This window comes from Podarcis melisellensis (assembly GCF_964234715.1).
Source record: "Podarcis melisellensis genome assembly, chromosome: 2".
Taxonomy (NCBI): Eukaryota; Metazoa; Chordata; class Lepidosauria; order Squamata; family Lacertidae; genus Podarcis; species Podarcis melisellensis.
The window spans coordinates 116,471,414-116,494,828 of record NC_138529.1 but is presented as its reverse complement, the minus strand read 5'-3'; the positions used below and the strand labels follow the sequence as shown (position 1 = coordinate 116,494,828).

At 48.4% G+C, this 23,415-nt stretch overlaps 2 protein-coding genes across 6 annotated transcripts in view; one reads left to right on the top strand and one right to left on the bottom strand.

The window, feature by feature from the left end:
- LOC309364505 (uncharacterized protein) overlaps window positions 1–18,742 on the top strand; it is a 28,244-nt gene extending 9,502 nt beyond the window's left edge. For 3 of the 4 annotated variants that reach the window (XM_081901958.1, XM_081901957.1, XM_081901959.1), the window contains exon 5: window positions 1,294–3,905. In XM_081901958.1, the coding sequence (XP_081758084.1) occupies window positions 1,294–2,636 (1,343 nt within the window). In that variant the 3' untranslated portion in view covers window positions 2,637–3,905. Of the gene's footprint in view, window positions 1–1,293; window positions 3,906–18,453 lie in introns of those variants that run through there. The other variant, XR_014165851.1, reaches the window with a different exon arrangement.
- LOC309364753 (uncharacterized protein) lies at window positions 5,573–21,519 on the bottom strand. 2 transcript variants are annotated; one of them, XM_081902617.1, is made up of 6 exons: window positions 21,359–21,519; window positions 16,507–17,043; window positions 14,713–14,836; window positions 12,194–12,775; window positions 6,551–6,631; window positions 5,573–6,115 (listed from the first exon to the last, which is right to left on the bottom strand). In XM_081902617.1, exons 2-6 carry the CDS (start codon window positions 16,834–16,836, stop codon window positions 5,646–5,648), a joined length of 1,587 nt encoding a protein of 528 aa, XP_081758743.1. In that variant the 5' UTR covers window positions 16,837–17,043; window positions 21,359–21,519; the 3' UTR covers window positions 5,573–5,645. The 2 variants fall into 2 exon arrangements, with proteins under 2 accessions (XP_081758743.1, XP_081758744.1); XM_081902618.1 differs by having other exon boundaries at window positions 12,194–12,772; window positions 21,359–21,517.
- Between the last annotated feature and the right edge of the window lie 1,896 nt (window positions 21,520–23,415).

Sequence of the window (23,415 nt, the reverse complement as noted above, 5' to 3'; positions counted from 1 at the left end):
ATTTGCGCTCGATGCAGGATTTTGTTGTTTGTTTCGTACAGTGGTACCTGGGGTTAGAGACCCTTCAGGTTACATATGCTTCAGGTTACAGATTCCGCTAACCCAGAAATAGCACCTTGGGTTAAGAACTTTGCTTCAGGATGAGAACAGAAATTGTGCTCCAGCGGCGCAGCGGCAGCGGGAGGACCCATTAGCTAAGTGGTGCTTCAGGTTAAGAACCATTTCAGGTTAAGAATGGACCTCCAGAACAAATTAAGTACTTTAACCTGAGGTACCACTGTACTTGCAAATAATTTGGGGTCATGCCCTAATATTAGATTTGAGCTTATTACACCAATCCTGGTCTGACTGCACTGGCTACCAATTAGTTTCCGGGCCCCATTCAAAGTGCTGGTTCTGACCTATAAAGCCTTAAACGGCTCAGGACTGCAATTCTTCACGGACCGCCTCTTTCCATATGAACCTACCCTGACTCTGAGATCATCTTCTGAGGTCCTTCTTTGTGTGCCTCCTCCTCAAGAGGTCCAGAGGGAGACAAAGCAAGAACAGGGCCTTCTCTGCAGTGGCTCCCTGCCTGTGGAATGCTCTCCCCAGGGAAGTTAACCTGTCACCTTCATTATACACCTTTAGGCGCCAGGCAAAAATGTTCCTTTTTAACCAGGCCTTTGGTTGATCTGTTTGACATCCTATACCCTTTTAAAATGCGGCTCTTTTCATGGGGGGGGGGCATTATTGTGTTGTTATTTTTATTCTGATCTTATATGTTAGTTTCTTTTCTGTGAACCGCCCTGAGACCTCCGGGTACAGATCTGTATATAAACCCAATTAATAATAATAATAATAATAATAATAATAATAATAATAATAATAATAATAATAACAGCCTCAGTCCTGTATACCTGAAGGAGCGTCTCCACCCCCCATCGTTCTGCCCGGACACTGAGGTCCAGCTCTGAGGGCCTTCTGGCGCTTCCCTCACTGCGAGAAGCCAAGTTACAGGGAACCAGGCAGAGGGCCTTCTCGGTAGTGGCACCCACCCTGTGGAACGCCCTCCCACCAGATGTCAAAGAGAAGAACAACTTCCAGACTTTTAGAAGACATCTGAAGGCAGCTCTGTTTAGGGAAGCTTTTAATGTTTAATAGGTTATTGTATTTTAGTGTTCTGTTGAAAGCCGCACAGAGTGGCTGGGGAAACCCAGCCAGATGGGCGGGGTATAAATATTATTATTATTATTATTATTATTATTATTATTATTATTATTATTATTAGTTTGCCTGTTTTATGTGTTTCAGCTGGTTTCGGTTGGGCTCATGACGATGAGGAAGAAGAGAAGGAAGAGAGGCCGTGTCTGGGGGCCCCTGAGCAAATGGAAACGCAGGGTTTGTCCCGAGAAAGACTCTCCTGGTGCGAGGAGAATGGAGGCATTTCTTCTCATCAGCCCGACTCAGAACGGAAGACCCACTCTGGAAAACGACCAGGCAGCTCCCTTCCTCCTTGGGGAGGTGACGAGGATCTTGGCGGAAGTGAAGAGGAGGATATCCTCCAGCCCGAAGAAGAACGTTCATGCGTTCTGGGCGAGAAGACCCTTGGTCACATTTGCCACCCGAGGACCCACGCGGGAGAGAAACCGCAGAGTTGCGCGGTGTCCTCGAAAACCTTTGCGCCGAGATCTGGGCTGGTTGCCCACGAGAGGACGGCGCACGCAGGAGAGAAGTCCTATCTCTGCCTGCACTGCGGGGAAAGCTTTGACACGAGCTCCCATTTTGCCTGGCACTTGCGGAGCCACGCCGGGGGGAAGCCGTACGAGTGCTTCAAATGCGGGAAGAGCTTCCGCAGCAGCCACTCCTTCGCCGGCCACCTGCGGAGCCACGTCGGGGGCGAGCCCCTCGAGTGCTTGCGCTGCGGGAAAAGCTTCGGCGCCCGCTCGGATCTGACCCGGCACGCGAGCGAGAAGCCCTACCAGTGCTTGGATTGCGAGAGGAGCTTTGGCCAGAGCTCGCAGCTCGCCGCCCGTCGGCGGGCCCATGCGGGAGAGAAACCTTTCACGTGCGGCGAGTGCGGGAAGATCTTTAGCCGCAGCTCGCACCTCCACGGGCACCAGAGGATGCACTGCAGCGAGAAGGCCCACAAGTGCCTGGACTGCGGGAAAACCTTCAGCGGGAGGTCGCACCTCAACCGGCACCAGAGGATCCACACGGGGGAGAAGCTCTTCAAGTGCTTGGTGTGCGGGAAGAGCTTCTGCATGAACTCCGACCTGGTGGCGCACGAGAGGATCCACACGGGGCACAAGCCGTACAAGTGCGCCGACTGCGGGAAGAGCTTCAGCCAGAAGCAGCACCTTACCAGCCACCAGAGGACCCACACGGGCGAGAAGCCCTACGTCTGCCTGCACTGCGGCAAAGGCTTCAGCGTCAGCTCCAACCTCAACACGCACGAGAGGACGCACACCGGCGTGCGGCCCTTCAAGTGCTCCGACTGCGGGAAGAGCTTCAGCCAGAAGTCGCACCTCATTGGCCACCAGAGGATCCACACAGGGGAGAAGCCCTACCTGTGCGTGGACTGCGGGAAGAGCTTCAGCTCCAGCTCAAACCTGATGGCGCACGCAAGGACCCACACCGGGGGGGAGAAAGCATAGGGTCCTCTGGGAGACCCGCTGGAAATCCATCGGCGCCTCGGTTTTTGAACGTCTCCGTTGACCAACGTTTTGGTTTTCGAACGCCGTAAAGCCAGAAGTAAATGCTTTGGTTTTCGAACACGCTTTGGAAGTCAAACATGCCATGCAGCTTCCACTAAGTGCAAAATCCTGAGGCCTAAAAAGGTAAAGATAAAGGGACCCCTGACCATTAGGTCCAGTCGTGGCCGACTCTGGGGTTGTGGCGCTCATCTCGTTTTATTGGCCGAGGGAGCCGATGTACAGCTTCCAGGTTATGTGGCCAGCATGACTAAGCCGCTTCTGGCGAACCAGAGCAGCACACGGAAAAGCCGTTTACCTTCCCGCCAGAGCGGTACCTATTTATCTACTTGCACTTTGACATGCTTTTGAACTGCTAGGTTGGCAGGAGCAGGCACCGAGCAATGGGAGCTCACCCCGTTGCAGAGATTCGAACCACCAATCTTCTGACCGGCAAGTCCTAGGCTCTGTGGTTTAACCCACAGCGCCACACACGTCCCTATCTGACGTCCCATCCTGAGGCCTAGCTGTCGGCTATTGAGTTTTCGGTTTTTAAACGTTTCAGAACTCAAACTGTCTTCCAAAACGGATTATGTTCGAAAACCGAGGTACCACAGGAAATCCGACGGACAAGGGGTCTCAGTCAAGTAAACGCCCTACTTTCAGCAGCACTCATTCCAGCGGCTGCCGTTCAGAGACAGCCTCTAGACATGTCCTCCATGAATTTGTCTCGCCCCATTTTAAAGCCGTCCAAATCTGGCCTCCTATGGGAGCAGATGTCATAGCTGAACTCTGTGCTGTGGGATCAAGTACCTCTTTTTGTCTCTCCTGAATCTCCCGACGTTCACCTTCATTAGGATAGAGGAAGCGGCCGCATCCCAGGCCAGACCATTGGTCTACTTAGCTCAAGACTGTCTACACTGACTGGCAGCCGCTCTCTGAGAAGTTTCAGTGGGTGTTCTTCTCCTGCCTCCCTGGAAGATTTTGAACCTGTGATTTTCTGCCTCTGGTTTATATTTGCTCTCAAGAATTCGAATCCGCATTCGCCCAAATAGAATTCCCTTTTCCTTGTACCACCACCCCGATATTCCCAATGGGCGATATTGTAGGATTTGGGGATCTTAGGGGTGGGTTGGAGGGGGGGAAACTAAAGATATAAAGGACTATGTATGGCATGTTGGTGCTCAGCTGTTGGTGACTTGTAAGGCAATAAAAACTAAGACAGAAGAGGGCATGGTTGATCTCTGAGGCCCCCAGACACAGGGTTAGATCTTACCAGCGAGGAAATTTCAGCTGAGCATTGTGAGAAACCTCGATTCCACACAGACTGCTCTTTTATCACAGGGGCATTCTGCAACCTGACACATTCAACGTGCGTTCTGCAGCCTGCCAATAAGAGTGCAGTTGGCATGGATTTATACTGGACTGTCCACACATCATCCTTTATCAGTTTGTTCCCGACCCTCCCACATTATTGCATCTACATTTTAAGAACATACGAAGTGGATCAGGCCAGGGACCCATCAAGTCCAGATTCCCCAGTGGAAGTCTAATAATAATAATAATAATAATAATAATAATAATAATAATTTATACCCTGCCCATCTGGCTGGGTTTCCCTAGCCACTCTGGGTGGCTCCCAGCAGAATATTATTAATAAAAAGCGATAAAACATCAAACATTAAAAACTTCCTTAAACAGGGCTGCCTTCAGGTGTCTTCTAAAAATCAGATAGTTGTTTGTTTATTATTAAGCGGGACCTGAGTGCATCAGCACTTTCCAGCAACTGATATTCAGTAGTGTATGTTGCCTCTTAACTGTTGAGGCAGAGCATAGCCTTTGTGGCCAGTAGCCATGGTTTCGTTTAGCCACCTTTTAAAGCCAGCCAAGTTGGTGGCCGCCAATGTCCCTTGTGGCCCTCTGCCCATTCCACTGTCTCTGTTCATGCCATCTCTCCAAGCAGAGACTGGATACCGGGGCATAAATTTCCCCAGCGTGTTATTTTTCCACAGAAAATTCCTCCGCTTCTTTCCCTGCTCTCCTCTGCTCAGTATGCAAGGAGTTGCAGGTGCTGGCATTGTCAAACTAAATGGCCGTGGGCTGAGGAGGCACGTGGAAGGCTGTGGGCCTGAGGCCTACTGTTTGAGAAACACTGGTCCAGAAGTCAGAGGGTTTAGCCAGGACCTGTGAGGCCAGGGTTCAAACCCCTATTCAGCCATGAGGCTCACTGGGAGTCCTTGGGCCGGTCGCTCTCTCTCAGCCTGGCCTACCCGGCAGGGTTGTTGAGAGGAAAATATATAGATGAACAGAGGGACATAAATTTAATCCTTCAATGAAAGCCCCTCGGAGTTCATTTTACACTCCCAAGTAATGGTGGCAGCTGCCCCACATACAATGTCAGGTGTGGGGCAGGTGGCCATTGTTTATGAGGAATGAACTTCTGGGCCCAGATTTAGCCAATAGGGCCGGAAGTTCCCAATCCCTGCTGTAAATAAACCAGTGCCCCTTAACCCCAAATGTGCATGTGGACAGACTTCAGCTCTTCCCATTCTTGAAGCCACTTTTTCTACTACATGGCTTCAGGCCTATAAATCTGGCTCGGCCCAATCTGGTTGCCAAGGAACGTCAATGAAGTTCGAGTTCTGGAAAAAAACAAACCCAAGGATTTCCCCACCAGAAACAGCAGCCAACTGGTTCACTTTTTGCTTTCTTTCTTTTTTAACTTGATGCCGGGGCTCAACGTTTATTTAAAAAGAAAGAAAATACTTTATTTTTAAAATAGGGTTTTCGTTAGCTTTCGGCAATGGCAGAACAAACAGCTGTTATGGCGAAGCCTTCGGTCTGTTGATAGCGCTCTCTTTTTAACCCTAATGGGAAAGCAGGGGTGTGTGTGGAGAGGTTAACCGAATTAAAGAATGAAACACGGCAAGCTGAAAACCGCAAGCTCTTGTAGGGGATTGCAAAAGGTGAGAGTCAAGGGCTGTAGTTCTGAGGCCGCCTCCTGGTACGGGCCCTGGGTGTCAACGGCCGCCTGGGGACGCCCAGGCGGGAGGAAGAAGGGCCTGCCGGCCGGTGGTTGGATTGGGCCGTCCGTGGCGGCCATGCTTGCCGTGAGGGGGCAGTGGACATGGCCGCCGGAGTGGACTGCCGCTGCCATATGAGCAGCTCCAGAAGTTCTGTCTGCCGTTGCATGATGGCAATGATCTGCTCCGTGCCCACCCTGTCCTTCTCGCGGTCCTCCAGGTCTGCTTTGGCGTAGCCGTCGAGGGCGGAAAGGATTCTGTCGGTAGCCGCCTGCATCCGCAGGTCCGCTGCCATCGCCAGCTCCGCAGCCAAATCGTTCCTGGTCTTCTTGTGCCGGTTCCGGATGTTGGCAAGGCGTTCAGCGGCCGAGAGGCCCGTTGGCCCAGGCAAGGGGCTGTGGCAAGGGGTCGGGTGCACGTCTGGGAGCAATTTGGGAAGCGGGGAGGGTGAGAAACACAAAAGCAGAGTGAGGGCATTTTGAAAGGCTGCAAGGGATTCTGGGAAGGGGACGGTCAAGCTTATGAGCATCACTTGAAGGAGCTGGGATGGGGAGTCTGTGGCCCTTCCAGATGTTGCTCTAATTCACATCACCCTCAGAGGCCGGGGATGATGGGAGTTGTAGTCCAGCAGCACCTGGAAGGCCACAGCTTCCCTGACCCTGCTAATATTAAACCTATTCTCTGGGTGTGGATTTTTAAGGTGGTCAACATGCCAAGTTCCTGGAAAAGACCAGGCGACCTCTAAGGTCCCATCCAACTCCCTGAGGTTCTGCAGAATTCATTCAGCACTCTGAATTCATTCATTAAACATACGAAACATTCAGCATACGAAATTCATTCCGCATTCCCTCTTACCTGCTGTGGAGCCAGTGGTGGCTGGGCTGCCAGGGAGACTGGGCGGGGCAGGTGGCAAGGGGTTGAGCAAATGATCAGCTTCTAAAAAACAAAGGGAAGGGCATTAAATATAATTTTGCATCGCAATATACCGCCTCTTTCCACCCGAACCAACTCAGACCTTGCGTTCACCATCAGAGGCTCTATTTGTCCTCCCACCACTGAGGGTCGTGTGGAACGTGTTGACATGGGAACAGCCTTTTTAGTAGTGGCTCCTCGTTTGTGGAATGCTCTCCCCACGGAAGCTCACCTGGCACCGCTGCTGTCTGCTTTTAATCACCAGGCAAAGGCATTCTTATTTCCCCTGTCAGATATGTGAGCGGCCTTTGTTCCGCTCATCCTTTAAGCAGTGTGAGTAGGATTTAGTCCTTTTAAGCATTTTGTCAGATGACAATCTTAGCTCTTGTTTATTGCCGTTTTTATGTCTGATTATAATGCTTTCGTTATTTTTTTTTTAACGGCGTGAGTCGCTTTGAGGCAATGCTGAGGCTGCTGATAGCCTTAGCAAAGGCCACTGACAGCAGTAAATCACACCAAACAAGTTGGAGTTAACTATTTATTAGCAAAAACAGGAGTGTCAGGCCTAATGAGCACAGCAACTCATCTCCGGCAGGTATTGCCCCATGAAGCAATTGCAGAGATTGAAGGTCCCTGCCTCCCCTTGTCTCCAGGGTTTTACTGAAGCAATCTGAGACTACGCCTGCGTGAAGCTTACTTCTCCCTCCACCCTTTTCATGCCTCTCCTGGTTCTGGGAATTGGAGGGGAGCTTCTTGGAGCAGGAGGGGGAGACACCTGACCCATCTCTGCCTCTTGGTCTTCCTCCTCTCCTGCTTCAGCTTCTGCCTGATTCTAGACTTCTCTCTGCCACAGACTCTCCCCGCTCACTAAGCCCTGTTACCTCTTTGGCTTCCAACACTGCCTCCTCCCAGTCTTCTCCCTCCGACCCCTCACCACTCCCTGGGCTCTGAGCCTTCTTCCCCTGTAGGTTCCCCAGCTGGTTCCGCCTACCATTACTCCGGGTCCGGCCAGCCCATGACAGCCGCTAAACTTAGGTGGCTTAAAACAGCGGTGAGCAAGCGCTGGGAGGGAGAGATAATTCCCTGAGACAAGCAGCTGCAGAATGGCTGGATTTAATTTTAATATGCCAAACGCAGGATTTAGATGATGGCAATGCTGGGCTAACCAGGTCATGCATGGAGCGCTGGGCCAAACGGCAGGAGGACGAGCTAGAGGATTTGCTGAGCTTATCGACATGAAAATTGTGCATCCTCTCAAATTAGCTCAAGACTGGGTTTCCCACAGGAGGAGGAAAGTGCAAACTGGGAAACTGGCTCATAAGCTAAAACTAAAACTGAAGGCCAGAACGAAACCACAAAGAAGACTCCAGAGATATAAGAAGAGTCAAAAGGGGGCCCCATCCCCAAAACCTGGACCCACTCCAAAATAGTCTCCATCCCAAAACCACTAAAAGATAGCCTCAAAGTAGAATCATACCGCCCAATCTCATTAATAAACCAAGACTACAAGATATTCACATCAATCTTGGCCAACCGCCTAAAAACCTTCCTACACAAATTAATAGCCCCAGACCAGACTGGCTTTGTCCCTGGCCGCAATATAACAGACCCCATCAGGAAACTACTGAACCTGATCGAACACAGCAAGGCAACCAAACTCCCATTGACAATTATGTCCCTAGACATCCTCAAAGCCTTTGACTGCTTGGAGTGGAAATACATATTAGCAGTACTAACTAACATGAAATTTGGCCCCAACTTCCTACAAATCCTCAAACAAATATACTCCCAAGCCTCAGCAAAATGCAGAACTAATAATATGGATTCTAATACTATAGCTATCCAAAGAGGCACGAAACAAGGATGCCCACTGTCTCCCTTCTTATTTATCCTGGCTCTGGAACCCTTAGCAATCCGCATCCGAGCAGCCACAGACATCAAGGGAGTGGAAATAAAAGGCAGAACCTATAAATTAGGGCTCTTTGCAGATGACCTAATGGTCACAACACCAGACCCCATAAGCACAGCAACCTCCCTAATCAGAGAACTCAACACATTTGCAATGGTGTCGGGCCTACAGGTAAATTTTACAAAGTCAGAAGCTATGTGCTTTAACACCCCTCCTCACACCCAAAAAGAACTCACGAAGGTCACCAAAATAAAACTTTGCCACACCAAATTCAGATACCTAGGGGTACAAATAACCAGAAACCTCAATAAATTGTACCTCCACAACTACAACCCCCTGTGGCGACAAATTAACAAAGACCTAAAGAGATGGAATAACATGAATTTCACTCTCTCAGACAAAATAGCCATGATCAAAATGATCACACTCCCAAAACTAACCTACCTATTCCAAACCCTCCCAATCTGGATCCCCTCAACCCAATTTCGCAGTTGGCAGAGAAAACTACACTCTTTCATCTTCTCACATAAAAAACCAAGAATAAGCTCCAAATACCTGCACCTCCCCACCTCAGAAGGAGGATGGGGAATCCCCAACATAGAAGCATATTACAATGCCAACCAAATACGCCATATAATCCCATATATACTAGAAGATGAGACAAAACAATGGGTACACCTAGAGAGGGACACAATTGAAAACACCTGCACCACAACATACCCACTCCTCCCAAACAAACTAAAGAAAATTCCCACAACGCTTAACAGGTACACACAGACCATGCTCAAAGCATGGAAAACACAAATAGGCAAACTATCCCCAAGCCCATCCCCACTAATCCCCCTGGCGCACCACCCATTATTCTACCATGCAGCACAAAACCTCCAGACAAAAGCCTGGCGAACCAAAGGCTTATATCGCCTAATAGACTTTTATAAAAATAACAAACCCTTGTCAACACAAGAAATACAAGACAAACTAGAAGACACCCAAATGACCTGGTTAACACAACACCAACTACATGCCCTCTTAAACAACCCAACAGTAAAATCAGCAGCAACTAGGCCCCTGATAACCTTCGAAAACCTCCTCCTAACAACAAAGGGAAACGGTAAAGGGACGGTATCCGCAATATACAAAATACTACTCCAAAATCCCGCAAATCCCCTAGACGCAATCAAAAAACAATGGGAGAATGACATAGGCTATGAGATTAACCCCACTCAATGGACCAGAATGTGGTCTAAACCCCCCTTTAAATCCATATCAACGAAAAGAAAAGAACTCACACTGAAACTCACCTACAGGTGGTACCTAACACCAAGGAAACTAGCGCTAATACACCCAGGAACCTCACCAAAATGCTGGAGAGGGTGCACCTCCACAGGCACATACCTTCACATGTGGTGGGAGTGTCCCAAAATTCAACTATTCTGGACAACAGCCATACAAGAAATATGTAAAATAACTAAGCAAGTAATAGACATCACCCCAGAATTGGCCCTACTAAACATCTTCCAAGACAACAATGCCCATTTACACCACAAAGAACTCATAACCCACCTGCTCTCAGCAGCCAGAAACACCATAACCAGACACTGGAGAGACCTGTCAGGAGTAAGCATGGACCAATGGTTCCAAATAGTATGGGAAACAGCCCTACTAGAAAAATTAACTAATAAACTGAAACTGACACGGGGACAAACAGAAGAAGACGCCTTCACCCCGGTATGGCTCCCCTTTATCACATACACAGCCCAACAGGACAATGACAATAATCCACCAACAGCATACAAATCAATATGGCTAACCTGATCCAAAACACCCACCCACCTCACTCACACACGAAAACAAAGATCACCACAGCCAACCACAAGCAAACAATCACACCCTAGGCCAACCCCAACCTCTCACCACCAAAGGAACACAAGTGAACAACACAGGCAACGCTGACACCAAACTCTACATGCATGAAACATAATAGAAACACCGCCACCCGACCCCACCCCCATCCATCTTCCCTCTCTCCACCCCCTTTCTTTTTTCTTTCTTTTTTCTTCTCCCCCTAATGCCTCAACAAATGAAACAGATTTGTAAAAACGCTACGTGGAAGAAGAAGAAGAAAAAAATACGAGGCACTACACTTCTGTAAAACAAGAAAATCCTTAATAAAAAATATTAAAAAAAAAAAAAGATATAAGAAGAGTCAATGGCCCACGCAGTCCAGCATCCTTCTCTTAACATGGCTGACAAGTTGGGGAGTCCAGAAGAAGTACCTGTTTGCAGCAGTGCTCTCTCCCCTTCTGCGGTTTCTGGCAACTGATATTCGGAGACGCATTGCCTCCGACAGTGGTGGCAGAACACAACCATCAGGGGTAGCAGCCAGCCTTATTCTCCTTCGTGAGTTTGTCTCTTAAAGCCATCCAAGATGGCGGCCATTGCTGCCTCTTGTGGGAGCAAATATTATAGTTTAACTGTAAAGTGGGATGATACCCAGCTCTAACTCGCTTTTAAATCAGAACCAGTGAAGGCCGTGAATGTCCTGTGTGAGTGTCTGGAGGCAGATGGAGGATGGATGGGGGCTAACAGATTGAGGTTGAATCCTGACACGACAAGGGTACTATTTTTAGGGGACAGGGGGCAGACAGGTGTGGGAGACTCCCTGGTCCTGGACGGGGAAACTGTGCCCCTGAAGGACCAGGTGAGCAGCCTGGGAGTCATTTTGGACTCACAGCGGTCCATGGAGGCGCAGGTCAATTCTGTGTCCAGGGCAGCTGTCTACCAGCTCCATCTGGTACGCAGACTGAGACCCTTCCTGCATGCGCACTGTCTCACCAGAGTGGTGCATGCTCTGGTTATCTCCCGCTTGGACTACTGCAACGCACTCTATGTGGGGCGACCTTTGAAGGTGACCTGAAAACTACAACTAATCCAGAATGTAGTAGCTAGACTAGTAACTGGGGGCAGCCGCCGAGACCATATAACACCGGTCCTGAAAGACCTACATTGGCTCCCAATACATTTCCGAGCACAATTCAAAGTGTTGGTGCTGACCTTTAAACCCCTAAACAGCCTCAGCCCAGTATACCTGAAGGAGTGTCTCCACCCCCATTGCTCAGCCCGGACACTGAGGTCCAGCTCCAAGGGCCTTCTGGCAAGTGAGGTTACAGGGAACCAGGCAGAGGGCTTTCTTGGTAGTGGAAGCCACCCTGCAGAATGCCCTCCCATCAGATGTCAAGGAAATAAAAAGCTATCTGACTTCTAGAAGGCATCTGAAGGCAGCCCCGTTTAGGGAAGTTTTTAATGTTTGATGTTTTGTTGTGTTTTAAATATTCTGTTGGGAGCCGCCCAGAGTGGCTGGGGAAACGCAGCCAGATGGGTGGGGTATAAATAATATATTATTATCATTGTTATTTAAAGAAGGACTTTCTTCTGTCTCTCCTGAGCACCCCAAGCATTCTGCTTCGCTGGATGTCTCCCTCTGGGTTCCAGTGTGACGAGAGAGGGGGGGAAACCTCTCTCTATCCACACTTTCTCCACACACTTCTATTGTGTCACCACATTGCGCAACCAATTATTCCTTTTTGTGCAGAGAGAGGGAGGGAGAAGGGGACAGAAGGGAAGTGAAACCTGACCTCTCGTCTTCATAAATAACCACAAAAAATGGGGGCGCTTACCCGCAGCCGGCCGAGGGGTGCTTATCGGCTCCTCAGAGTCGTCCTCCGTTTTGCACACCACGGTGGTGGAGTCCACCGAATCGACGAGTTCGATGGAGAACTGGGCAGAGGGGTCGAAGAAGTCCTGGGGCTCATGGTAGTCCTCAGACTCACGGGGGCCCGCCTCCTCCAGGCCACACGGGGGACCATCATCTCCCCCCGACTCCTCCTGGTGTCCGTAACTCTGGGCCTGCCCCGCGGGTTGTGGCGCTCCGGAATCCAGAATCTGCTCCAGCTGGTCGTAAAAGGGGCAGGTGAGGCGCCCTGTCCCAGAGCAGTTGTTCTCTTTGACCTTCTTGTAGTCCCGGCGCATCGTCTTGGTCTTGGTGCGGCACTCCTGGGCTGTCCGCTCGTGGCCCCTCTTGGCCATCTCGTTGGCAATGACCTGGAAGGTGTCCATGTTCCGGTGGCTGCTCTGAAGGACCTGCTGGATCCTCTGCTCACCCCAGATATCCAGGAGATCAATCACCTCGGCGTACGACCAGTTGGTGCCACGGCGACTCATCTTCGGGAAATGTGGCATTGGCACGGCAGAACCAGCTCCTGCCAACAGGGAAGTGGGAGAGGGTGAACCTCTGCTCTTTTTTTTTTAGTTCAACTAAGGCAGAGGGGGGATGTGGGTGGCGGTGTGGGTTAAACCACAGAGCCTAGGGCTTGCCAATCAGAAGGTCGGTGGTTCAAATCCCCGCAATGGGGTGAGCTCCCGTTGCTCGGTCCCTGCACCTGCCAACCTAGCAGTTCGAAAGCACGTCAAAGTGCAAGTAGATAAATAGGTACCACTCCGGCGGGAAGGTAAACGGCGTTTCCATGCGCTGCTCTGGTTAGCCACAAGCGGCTTAGTCATGCTGGCCACATGACCCAGAAGCTGTACGCCGGCTCCCTTGGCCAGTAAAGCGAGATGAGCGCCGCAACCCCAGAGTTGTCCATGACTGGACCTAATGGTCAGGGGTCCCTTTACCTTTAAGGCAGAGGGAGGTCCAACCTTCTATACCAAGCGGGCTGCAAGAGTACCTTGACATGGAACTACCTTGTCGCTCATGGTGGCAGGGAGCCGAGGCCAAAATCTGAGCCCCCCACCACAGCCCTCGTGCTGCCTTCACAAAGCTGGATAAACTGAGAAAGCGCTGGCTAGGCTTCGGGAAAGAGACAAGAGGACTCTAGGACCCTGTCAGAGCCCTCACACCTCCTTCCCAAGCCCAGTGCTTCGCTTCCCCGCCTTTGGCAAGGTATCTTGAGGGCTTCAAATGTTGCCGAGGGCCGCCAAATGAGACCTCAAGGGCCACATGTTGGACCGCCTTGATCTAAGGCAATGTTGCAGAGGCTCAAGCCCGGAGTCCAAAAGTGGCCCTGCAGACATATTGACCTGGCCCCCAGGAGCCTCCCTAAGCCACACCCCTTCTTCCCAGACCATGCCCCCTCAGTGATCTTACACTGTGCCCTCTTAGGAGTCATTCTGCATGATCAAATGTCGCCTCGGAGCGAGATCACTCCTTTTTGCTTGACCGGATGGAGAGAACGGTGTGTGTAGAGAGAGGGACTTCTTTTTTAGGGTGGTGTTCCTTGCTGGAATGTAAGTCTACATTACAAAGGTTAAGAGTTACACCTGTTTCTTCTCCCACTTTTGCCTCTGCCCCTCCCCCGGTCATGTGGCCCTCGGAGGGCAGCTCATGAGGGAAAGCGGTCCTCAGATCAACAATGGCTCCCCGCGCCTGGTGTGTACAGTGGTACCTCAGGTTACATACGCTTCAGGTTACAGATTCCGCTAACCCAGAAATATTACCTCAGGTTAAGAACTTTGCTTCAGGATGAGATCAGAAATTGTGCTCTGGCGGCAGCGGGAGGCCCCATTAGCTAAAGTGGTACCTCAGGTTAAGAACAGTTTCAGTTTAAGAACAGACCTCTGGAACGAATTAAGTTCTTAACCCGAGGTACCACTGTAATTTGTTCCGGAGGTCCGTTCTTAACCTGAAACTATTCTTAACCTGAAGCATCACTTTAGCTAATGGGGCCTCCTGCTGCCGCCGGAGCACGATTTCTGTTCTTATCCTGAAGCAAAGTTCTTAACCTGAGGTACTATTTCTGGGTTAGCGGAGTCTGTAAACTGAAGCATATGTAACCTGAAGCGTATGTAACCTGAGGTACCACTGTAGATGCATTTCTGAGCTAGGTAAATCCCTGGTCTGATCCGGTACAAGGCAGCGCTCTGTGTTTTCTTCAGCTCAGAAATTTGCACATGTATTGCAAATACAAAGCTGCACACAGTTCTCCACCCGCCCCCTGCAAACATGCAAAAACTGCTCCCTCGCCTGCCGGTGGTCCTGTTTCCCTGCCCTGAGAAGATGTGGCACCCCCCCCCAAGAGCTGCAATCAGGCAAAGAAGTAATGGTAGTGACCGACAGGGGTTTTCAGGACGCAAAATTCAGCACACATAATACACACATGCCCCTGGCTGGTGTCTCGGGGGCAGAATGAGCCCTTACCGAGTGAGCTGGCTTCCCTCTCCAGCCTCTGCTTGGCCTCCCTGCGGAGATACCGCCGTCTGTCCAGCAAGGTGTGGTCGGCCTCCGGGGAATGGACGTTCATCTCGTCAAAAAGGACCGGCACCTGGGAACAAAGGCAGAGGGCTGTTGGTTCACACATGCTACGTGTTCATTTATTTACTGTAGTGGGTGAGGAACCCCAGGCCTGAGGGCCACACGTGGAGGGACCCCTCTCCATCACTGGAACGTTGGTCCCCAGGACAGATCTACTCCACAGTACACATCAACCCTCCTCCTTGTTATTCTTTAATTCGTTTTTTGAAATATTTATATTCCACGTTTTTCACTACAGTTGTACCTTGGATCCTGAACACCTTGGTAACTCAGACGTTTTGGCTCCCGAACGCTGCAAACCCAGAAGTGAGTGTTCTGGTTTGCAAATGTTCTTTGGAACCAGAACATCCGTCGGGGCTTCCAATAGGCTGCAGGAACTTCCTGCAGCCAATCAGAAGCTGTGCTTTGGTTTCCAAATGTTTTGGAAGTCAAATGGACTTCCAGAACAGATTCTGTTTGACTTCCGAGATACCGCTGTATGTTAAATTTAAGAAATTCAATAAATACAACAGTAAAAACATCTATGAATGCTGGTTAGCAAAAAGAAATTGACACTGCAAAACCCTATGGAGAAATCTCTGAAACAACCATGGGATATCAGCTCTGCCCAAGGTATGATGGAGAACAGCAACAACTGGGAAAAGATAGACATAACATCTTGCAAGGACAGGAAGAAACACCACAGGCAGAATAATTGCCACACGCAGGAGGAACAAGGATATAGTTTGAGTGCCTCAATTGTAGTTCTATAAATAATTTAATGTGTCAACACGTTATTAATATTGCAGTTGTTGTATAAGGGATTATTATTTTGACTGAAATGTAATTGAAATTAGTAAGATTTTGGAACGCAGAAATGAAGGAAATCATCAAACCATCAATTTTAGCATTCTAGCAATTCTAGCGGGGTGGGGGGGGGTGGGACCTAAATTATATAATTTGGTATTTGAACAATTGGTATTAGTACAGTCATACCTTGGAAGTCAAACGGAATCTGTTCCGGAAGTCCGTTCAACTTCCAAAACGTTCAGAAGCCAAAGCACGGCTTCTGATTGGCTGCTGGAAGCTCCTGCAGAAAATCAGAAGCCGTGGAAGCCCCGTCGGACGTTCGGCTTCCAAAAATAGTTCACAAACCGGAACAGTCACTTCTGGGTTTGCGGCGTTCAGGAACCAAAACGTTCCAGAATTAAGCTGTTTGAAAACCAAGGTACGACTTATAATTTGGTACTGTTATAATGAGGCTATTATTGGATTATAACTGAAAACTAATAAAAATAATTATTTAAAAAATGACATTGCAAAGGCTTGTCTGAATGACACAGGCAACATCTAAAAGCAGGAACGATTCCTGCTGTGCATCTACCCATAGCTGTCAACGTTTCCCTTCTTTTAAGGGAAATTCCCTTATTCCGAATAGGATTCCTCGCAAGAAAAGGGGAAAGTTGACAGCTATGCATCTACCAGCAGGGAGTTCCACAGGCCACAGCCTGTCATACTACATAGTAAAAGGCAACCAAACCTCAGGGGAAATGAGCGACCACAATAAGTCTTAAGGAGTTCGGTGGTCCTTAAGGCATTTCTGGTCCAGGTCGGTCAGGGCTCTGTAAATCAGCAGAAGCAGCCGACCTGCTCACAGGTGGGCAAGCACCTTGTTTTGATCCCCGGCTCCCTGCTTTTTACCTGCTGCTCCCGCCTCCTTGCTCCTCGTTGCCTCAGGATGAGCTCCTCCGGCTGCTGAGGGGGCCCCCATCCCGAATGAGGCGACTGGATGAGTCTCAGGTGCTCCTGGCCGTGGGCTTCCCAGCCCTGAGGCACCTCTTCGTCCAGCTCCCGCTTGACCTGCTCCGGCCCTGGCCATCCCAAAATGTCCCTCAGGCTCCCGGCCCGGATGACGCAAGGCCCTTTCGCCGGTCCATCTTCCTCTTCCTCATCCTCCTCTTCCATTTTTATCTGCAGCACTTGGTCTCCTGCCATCTGGAGGTTGGCCGCCGCTGCCCGCTTGGCAGCCATTTTGTCCTTTCCAGCTTTGTGCCAACGTCGGCCTGCACCGGGTGTTGCTCACAGACCTCCCTCTCTTGCTGCGAGCATTGGTCAAACGGCGGCGGTTCCTCAAACTGATCTCCCAGGGTCCTTTTTTTTTTCTTTTCCTGATCGTGCTACAAATTATTTACGGCGTTTAGACATACAGATGTCAGCATCACACACAAGGTTTTGCTCCTGCAGTGAAGACATACAGAAAACAGGAGGATGTAGAGAGAGAGAGAGGGGGGAAAAAAAAACACACCCAAAAATTAACCTGTTAAACTGATATTCTATGTCTGGGGTGGGAAATTTATTTCATTTTTAGGGCCTTATATGCACATTTTACTTTTGTTCAGAAGGCCAGTTTCTGCTCAAAGCTCTGTAACCACGTGATGGAATGATGGAAACAGAATATTATTATTTTGAGCAGGGCAGCTGCCGAAGGAGAAATGTGAAACTTTTTGCCATGTAAATTAAAAATGCTCTGTTTTGTCAATCACAATAATGTGTGCATTATTTTCGTGATTAACCAAATCCTAAAAGGGAGCCAAAAAGAACTTGTGTGAAGCTTGATGCTTTTAAAACTAAACACACAAACACACACATACTTTCTTGTGGCTGAGACAAATTAACGACACCGGGTTCAGTGTCCTGTCCTGTTTCCTGGATTTTGTAATATCTTAACCAGTCCATGAAACGCAGGAAGTTTATTCTTTTGAACTGTCTTCCTGTAAGCAATGCGGCCAAGGCTCTTCAGTGGGGTTGGTGGAGAAATTTGATTCGGTTTGCATTTAAATACAATCTTACGCAAATGGCATTTTCTGGAAAAAAAAACTCGCAAAATGGAACAGCCATCCTTTGAAATTTGCGCTTCTCCAATTTTTGCAATGCAGTCCTCCAGCCATGTAATGTGAACAAAAATGGATAGAGTGTGCATTGAAATGTATATATTAGTGAAAACAAAACAGAATTGTATTAGGAGAAACTGCAAACAAAACTGCATATTAGAGGAGTAACTAGCAGTAAAATGTGAATTGATTTTCACCAGGACTTGAAAATATAAATTGCAAACTGATGTGGAAGTGTGGAGAACAGAACTAAATATTAGAAAGCGAGATACCGAAAGAAATTGGATTTAATTTCTCTTCATCCCTACTCTTACGTATGTGCCATTAATAGCCTGGATAGTTCAGATGGGTAGAACGTAGTCCTGATAACACCAAGGCTGCAGGTTCGATACCCATATGGGACAGCTGCATATTCCTGCATTGCAGGGGGTTAGACTAGATGACCCTCAGGGTCCCTACAATTCTATGAAAAATATTAACATTCTGCATCCAAGCAACTCAAATTTCCCACTGCAAAACACTTGAATTCTGACGTTGGCATAAGTTATATGAAATGTGCATACATACACTCATTGTGCTAAGAGGGACCCATAAGAGGCAACTCAGCATGGCTTTAAAAGAGGATTAGATAATTTTGTGGAGGATAAGGCCATCCATGGATATATAGACACACACACACACAAACAGATAAAGACTCCATGGCACCTGTCATTCATAACACTTAATGCATCTGATGAAGGGGACCGTAAAGGTAAAGGTAAAGGGACCCCTAACCATTAGGTCCAGTCGTGGCCGAGTCTGGGGTTGCGGCACTCATCTCGCTTTATTGGCCGAGGGAGCAGGCGTACAGCTTCCGGGTCATGTGGCTAGCATGACTAAGCTGCTTCTGGCGAACCAGAGCAGCGCACAGAAACGCCATTTACCTTCCTGCTGGAGCGGTGCCTATTTATCTACTTGCACTTTGACGTGCTTTCGAACTGCTAGGTTGGCAGGAGCAGGGACCGAGCAATGGGAGCTCACCCCATTGCGGGGATTTGAACCACCGACCTTCTGATCGGCAAGCCCTAGGCTATGTGGTTTAACCCACAGAGCTACCCGTGTCTCCCCTCTGCCTTAGTTGAACTAAAAAAAAAGAGCAGAGGTTCACCCTCTCCCTCTTCCCTGTTGGCAGGAGCTGTCTCTGCCGTGCCAATACCACATTTCCCGAAGATGAGTCGCCGCGGCACCAACTGGTCGTACGCCAAGGTGATTGATCTCTGACCATTAGGTCCAGTCGTGGCCGACTCTGGGGTTGTGGCGCTCATCTCGCTTTATTGGCCCAGGGAGCCGGCGTACAGCTTCCGGGTCATGTGGCCTGCATGACTAAGCCACTTCTGGCGAATCAGAGCAGCACACGGAAACGCCATTTACCTTCGCGCCGGAGCAGTACGTATTTATCTACCGTATTTTTCACTCTATAGGACGCACTTTTCCCCCTCCAAAAATGAAGGGGAAATGTGTGTGCGTCCTATGGGGCGAATGCAGGCTCCTTGGCTTCAGCGATAGCAACGCGAAGCCTCCAAAGCACAGAGGGAGCGCTCCCTCCGTGCTCCGGAGGCTTTGCGCTGCTTTCGCTGAAGCCTGGAGAGCGAGAGGGGTCGGTGCGTACTTGAACTTTGACATGCTTTCTAACTGCTAGGTTGGCAGGAGCAGGGACCGAACAACGGGAGCTCAGCCCGTCGCAGGGATTCGAACCGCCGACCTTCTGATCAGCAAGCCCTAGGCTCTGTGGTTTAGACCACAGTGCCACCCGCGTCCCAAGGGGACTGTAGTAGCAGACAAAAACTTAAACCACAATAAATGTGTGCAGTCATTAAGGTTTCATCAGTCTGTCTGTCTGTCTGTCTTTTGCTACAGGAGACTGGCATACCTACCATGACTGGAATCAATAAAACGAACACCCCCGTCGCTTAGAACATTTCACCCTGTCTCAAAATAAACACACAGCTTCTGTTTGGCATCATGGGCATAGCCAGAATTTATGTTGGGGGGTGGACAGGACACCCACCTGTCACCATTCTCTACCTGTCTGGCTCCGACTATCAGATTCGGAATGAAGTGTCTGGACAACTTTTTTTTAAAAATTACTTTCTTTCGACCTCAAGTGCTCAGGAAAACCTGTCCAAATCTTTCCACAAATTATATTTCAAGTATTTTTATTTACTTACTTGAGGGGGGGGGGACTGCTTTCTTGCCTACGCCTATGTTTAGCATCCAAGTTAACTATAGTCCTGGCAATGAAATTACCTTAGTCTCCATAGAGAACAGGGCAGGAAAGAATCATGGGCTAGTGACTCTCAGGGCAGAAAACTGTCTGCTTAATGGAAGAGACAAACCAGACTGACACTGAACTTGGGAGAACCCACGACCTAGAAGGACGGCCTGGGAACAAGTATATGGGTCTGGTTTTTGTTGGCGTTTTAGTTTTGCAGGGGAAGTTCCAACTGTCCCTCTTTTCCAGAGACGTTCCTGGATTTACTGAAGCTGCCCCGCTTGCTGATTTGATCCCGGAATATCCCGCTTTTCCTTAGGACGTCCCTATTTTCATCGCAGAAATGTTGGAGGGTATGAAGTGCTCACACACACTTTGAAATAATACACCCAATAAAAGCCGGATTTGGCGCAGGATCATAGCTGTCAACTTTTCCCTTTTCTTGCGAGGAATCCTATTCGGAATAAGGGAATTTCCCTTTAAAAAAGGAAAACGTTGACAGCTATGCGCAGGATCCTTATACAGCATATTCTTTTGCAGTTCACGATGAACCTCAACACAACTGCAGTTAAATATACACACACACACACACACACACACACACAAACACACACAGTGGTACCTCGGGTTAAGTACTTAATTCGTTCCAGAGGCCTGTTCTTAAACTGAAACTGTTCTTAACCTGAAGTACTTTAGCTAATGTGGTCTTCCGTCTTCTGTTCTTATCCTGAAGCAAAGTTCTTAACCTGAAGCACTATTTCTGGGTTAATGGAGTCTGTAACCTGAAGCGTATGTAACCTGAAGCATATGTAACCCGAGGTACCACTCTGTGTGTGTTTGTGTGTGTACACACACACATATATATATATACACACACGCACATATACATATACATATATATATACACACACACACACACACACACACACACACACACACACACAGTATATAAGTTACGGATTCACTGACATGGGAAGGGTTTTGTGTGAGCATTTTGCTCTGGCCTGGGTGGAAAGAGGGAGGGGACCTCTCTGCTGGCTGACACCAGCTGTTCTTAACCTCCCTTGCGCCTACCAGCATTCATTAAATTCCTTCCTCTCTCTTTTTGCAATTGCAATGAATACAACTCTGCCCCCGCTACCCCTCCATCATAATACAGTGGCACCTCGGGTTAAGTACTTAATACGTTCCGGAGGTCCATTCTTAACCTGAAACTGTTCTTAACCTGAAGCACCACTTTAGCTAATGGGGCCTCCTGCTGCCTCCGCCGCGTGATTTCTGTTCTCATCCTGAAGCAAAGTTCTTAACCCGAGGTACTATTTCTGGGTTAGCGGAGTCTGTAACCTGGAGCGTCTGCAACCCGAGGTACCACTGGAAATGGAAGCTGCATGCAACCCACTTGAGAGCTCACCTCTGCGGGGATCTGGCCCCCTTCCTATGGGGCTCGGCTTCCTTCTGCTGCACATGCAGCCGCTGCGAGATTATCGATTATCGCTGCTGTTTGCAAGGATTCAATGAGGCCATTTCCTCCCCCGCCCCCACCAGGAAGCCGCTTTCATGCCTCGCCAGCTGCACAAAACGGGGGGGTTGCTCTTTCTCAGGCTTTCTAGGCAACCGGAGGAGCTCGCTCGGTTTAACCCTGCAGCGCCCCTCTGACACAAAACGGTGCAGGGAATAAATAAGGGCTTTAGGAGAGGCCCCACCCGCCCTACGCATTTATAAGGCAATAGCACCTTGATCGCTCATGAGATGGGGGCTGTAACATCTGGAAGGCCGCAGCTTGCCCTCCCCTGCTATCCTGCTAACATTAAACCCATTCTCTGGATGGGAATGTTGAATGCACACTGGAAGAATGGCAGATGCAACTGATGGACTATATGGAACTGGCGGAAATGACTGGCAGAATCCGTGACCTGGGAGAAGAAGCTGTGGAGGAGGACTGGAAGAAATTTAAGGATTACTTACAAAAACACTGTAAATTGTATGAATGTTAAGAAAGATGTAAGATTCGCAACAATACGGCACCAAGAAGTTAGTTAAAAGGAATATGAAGATAAATGTAATTAAAAGAAAAGATAAATTTTGGATAAATACTATGTTAAAATTAAGTTTTTAAAACCGGGATCTAAATTATCTAAAATTAGGGATATAATATTGGTAAATTATATTATAAGAATTGAAACAAGGTAATGAATTGCTGGCAAAGTTTGAGATTTTGGAATGCAGGGACAAGAGTTGTGAGGAAGTCCAATGAGGTGAATGAAATGTGGATATTGAAAAATTATATGTTATTTTGTATGTTTTCTTACTGTTTAAACAAAATTTTAATAAATATTATTATTTAAAAAAAAGGGAATGTTGAATGCAGTCAACAGGCCAGCTTCCTGGAAAAAAAGAGGGAGATCTCAGCAGGCTTGGGAAGAAACCAAGGTCTGCAGAAAAAGGAATAATAATAATAATAGTAACTGGGTGGGCGAGGGAGAATCCTAAGGGGTTTGTATGTGTCAAAATGGCTGAGCATGCTCAGTGGCTGCAGAATTTGGGCCATTGGTAGGGAAATGCAATGGAGTATCCTGGAGGAAGGGCATGGCTGGCAAAAACCAGGCACAAGGCAAGCATGCAGCATAAGTGTAGCCGGGGGGCAGGAGGGGCAGCTGCACCACCACAAATCAAATAAATAAAAATACTTATCTAACTGACCAATTGTGTTGCCGATAACTTGGTTCTGCCCCCCCCCTTAACATAAAGCCTGCCCCCCAAATAAATCCTGGCTACGCCCATTGCATTCACTATCGGCACATATTTATTATTCATTTTAAATGAAATGAGCAGTGAACAATTGTATTTATTTATTCCTTTATTCTCTATTCCACTTAATCACCGACGTCTCTAATAAAATTGCAAAAAGGGGAATGATAAAAATTCACCATGAAATCGAATGAGCAATGCCTGCTGAAGAAAGGAGGTCTTTGTCATGCGCCTGAAGTTCTGCAGAGCGTATGGCTTAGAATCATACAATGGTGGAGTCAGAAGGGGACCCTGGGGGTCATCTAGTCTGACCCCCTGCAATGCAGGAACTGCAGCTAAAGGGTCCCTGGCAGATGGCCATTCCAAACTCTGCTTAAAAACCTCCAAGGAAAGAAGAGTCCACCACCTTCACCAAAAGCATCCCAAGAACTATAAGGGTGTTAAAAGTTTTTCAGAGGCTTTCATTCCCCTCATGGAGCTAACAGTTCCCAGAGTGGTTTAATAATAATAATAATAATAATAATAATAATAATAATAATAATAATAATAATATATTTATACCCTGCCCTCCCTGGCCAAAGCAGGGCTCAGGGCAGCTAACACCAGTAAAATTACAATAATAATTATTTTTTTAAAACCAATTTAAAATACAGGTTAAAATATAATTTAAAATGCAGCCTCATTTTAATAGTAGCCCATAGATCAAAACCCTAAAGGGAG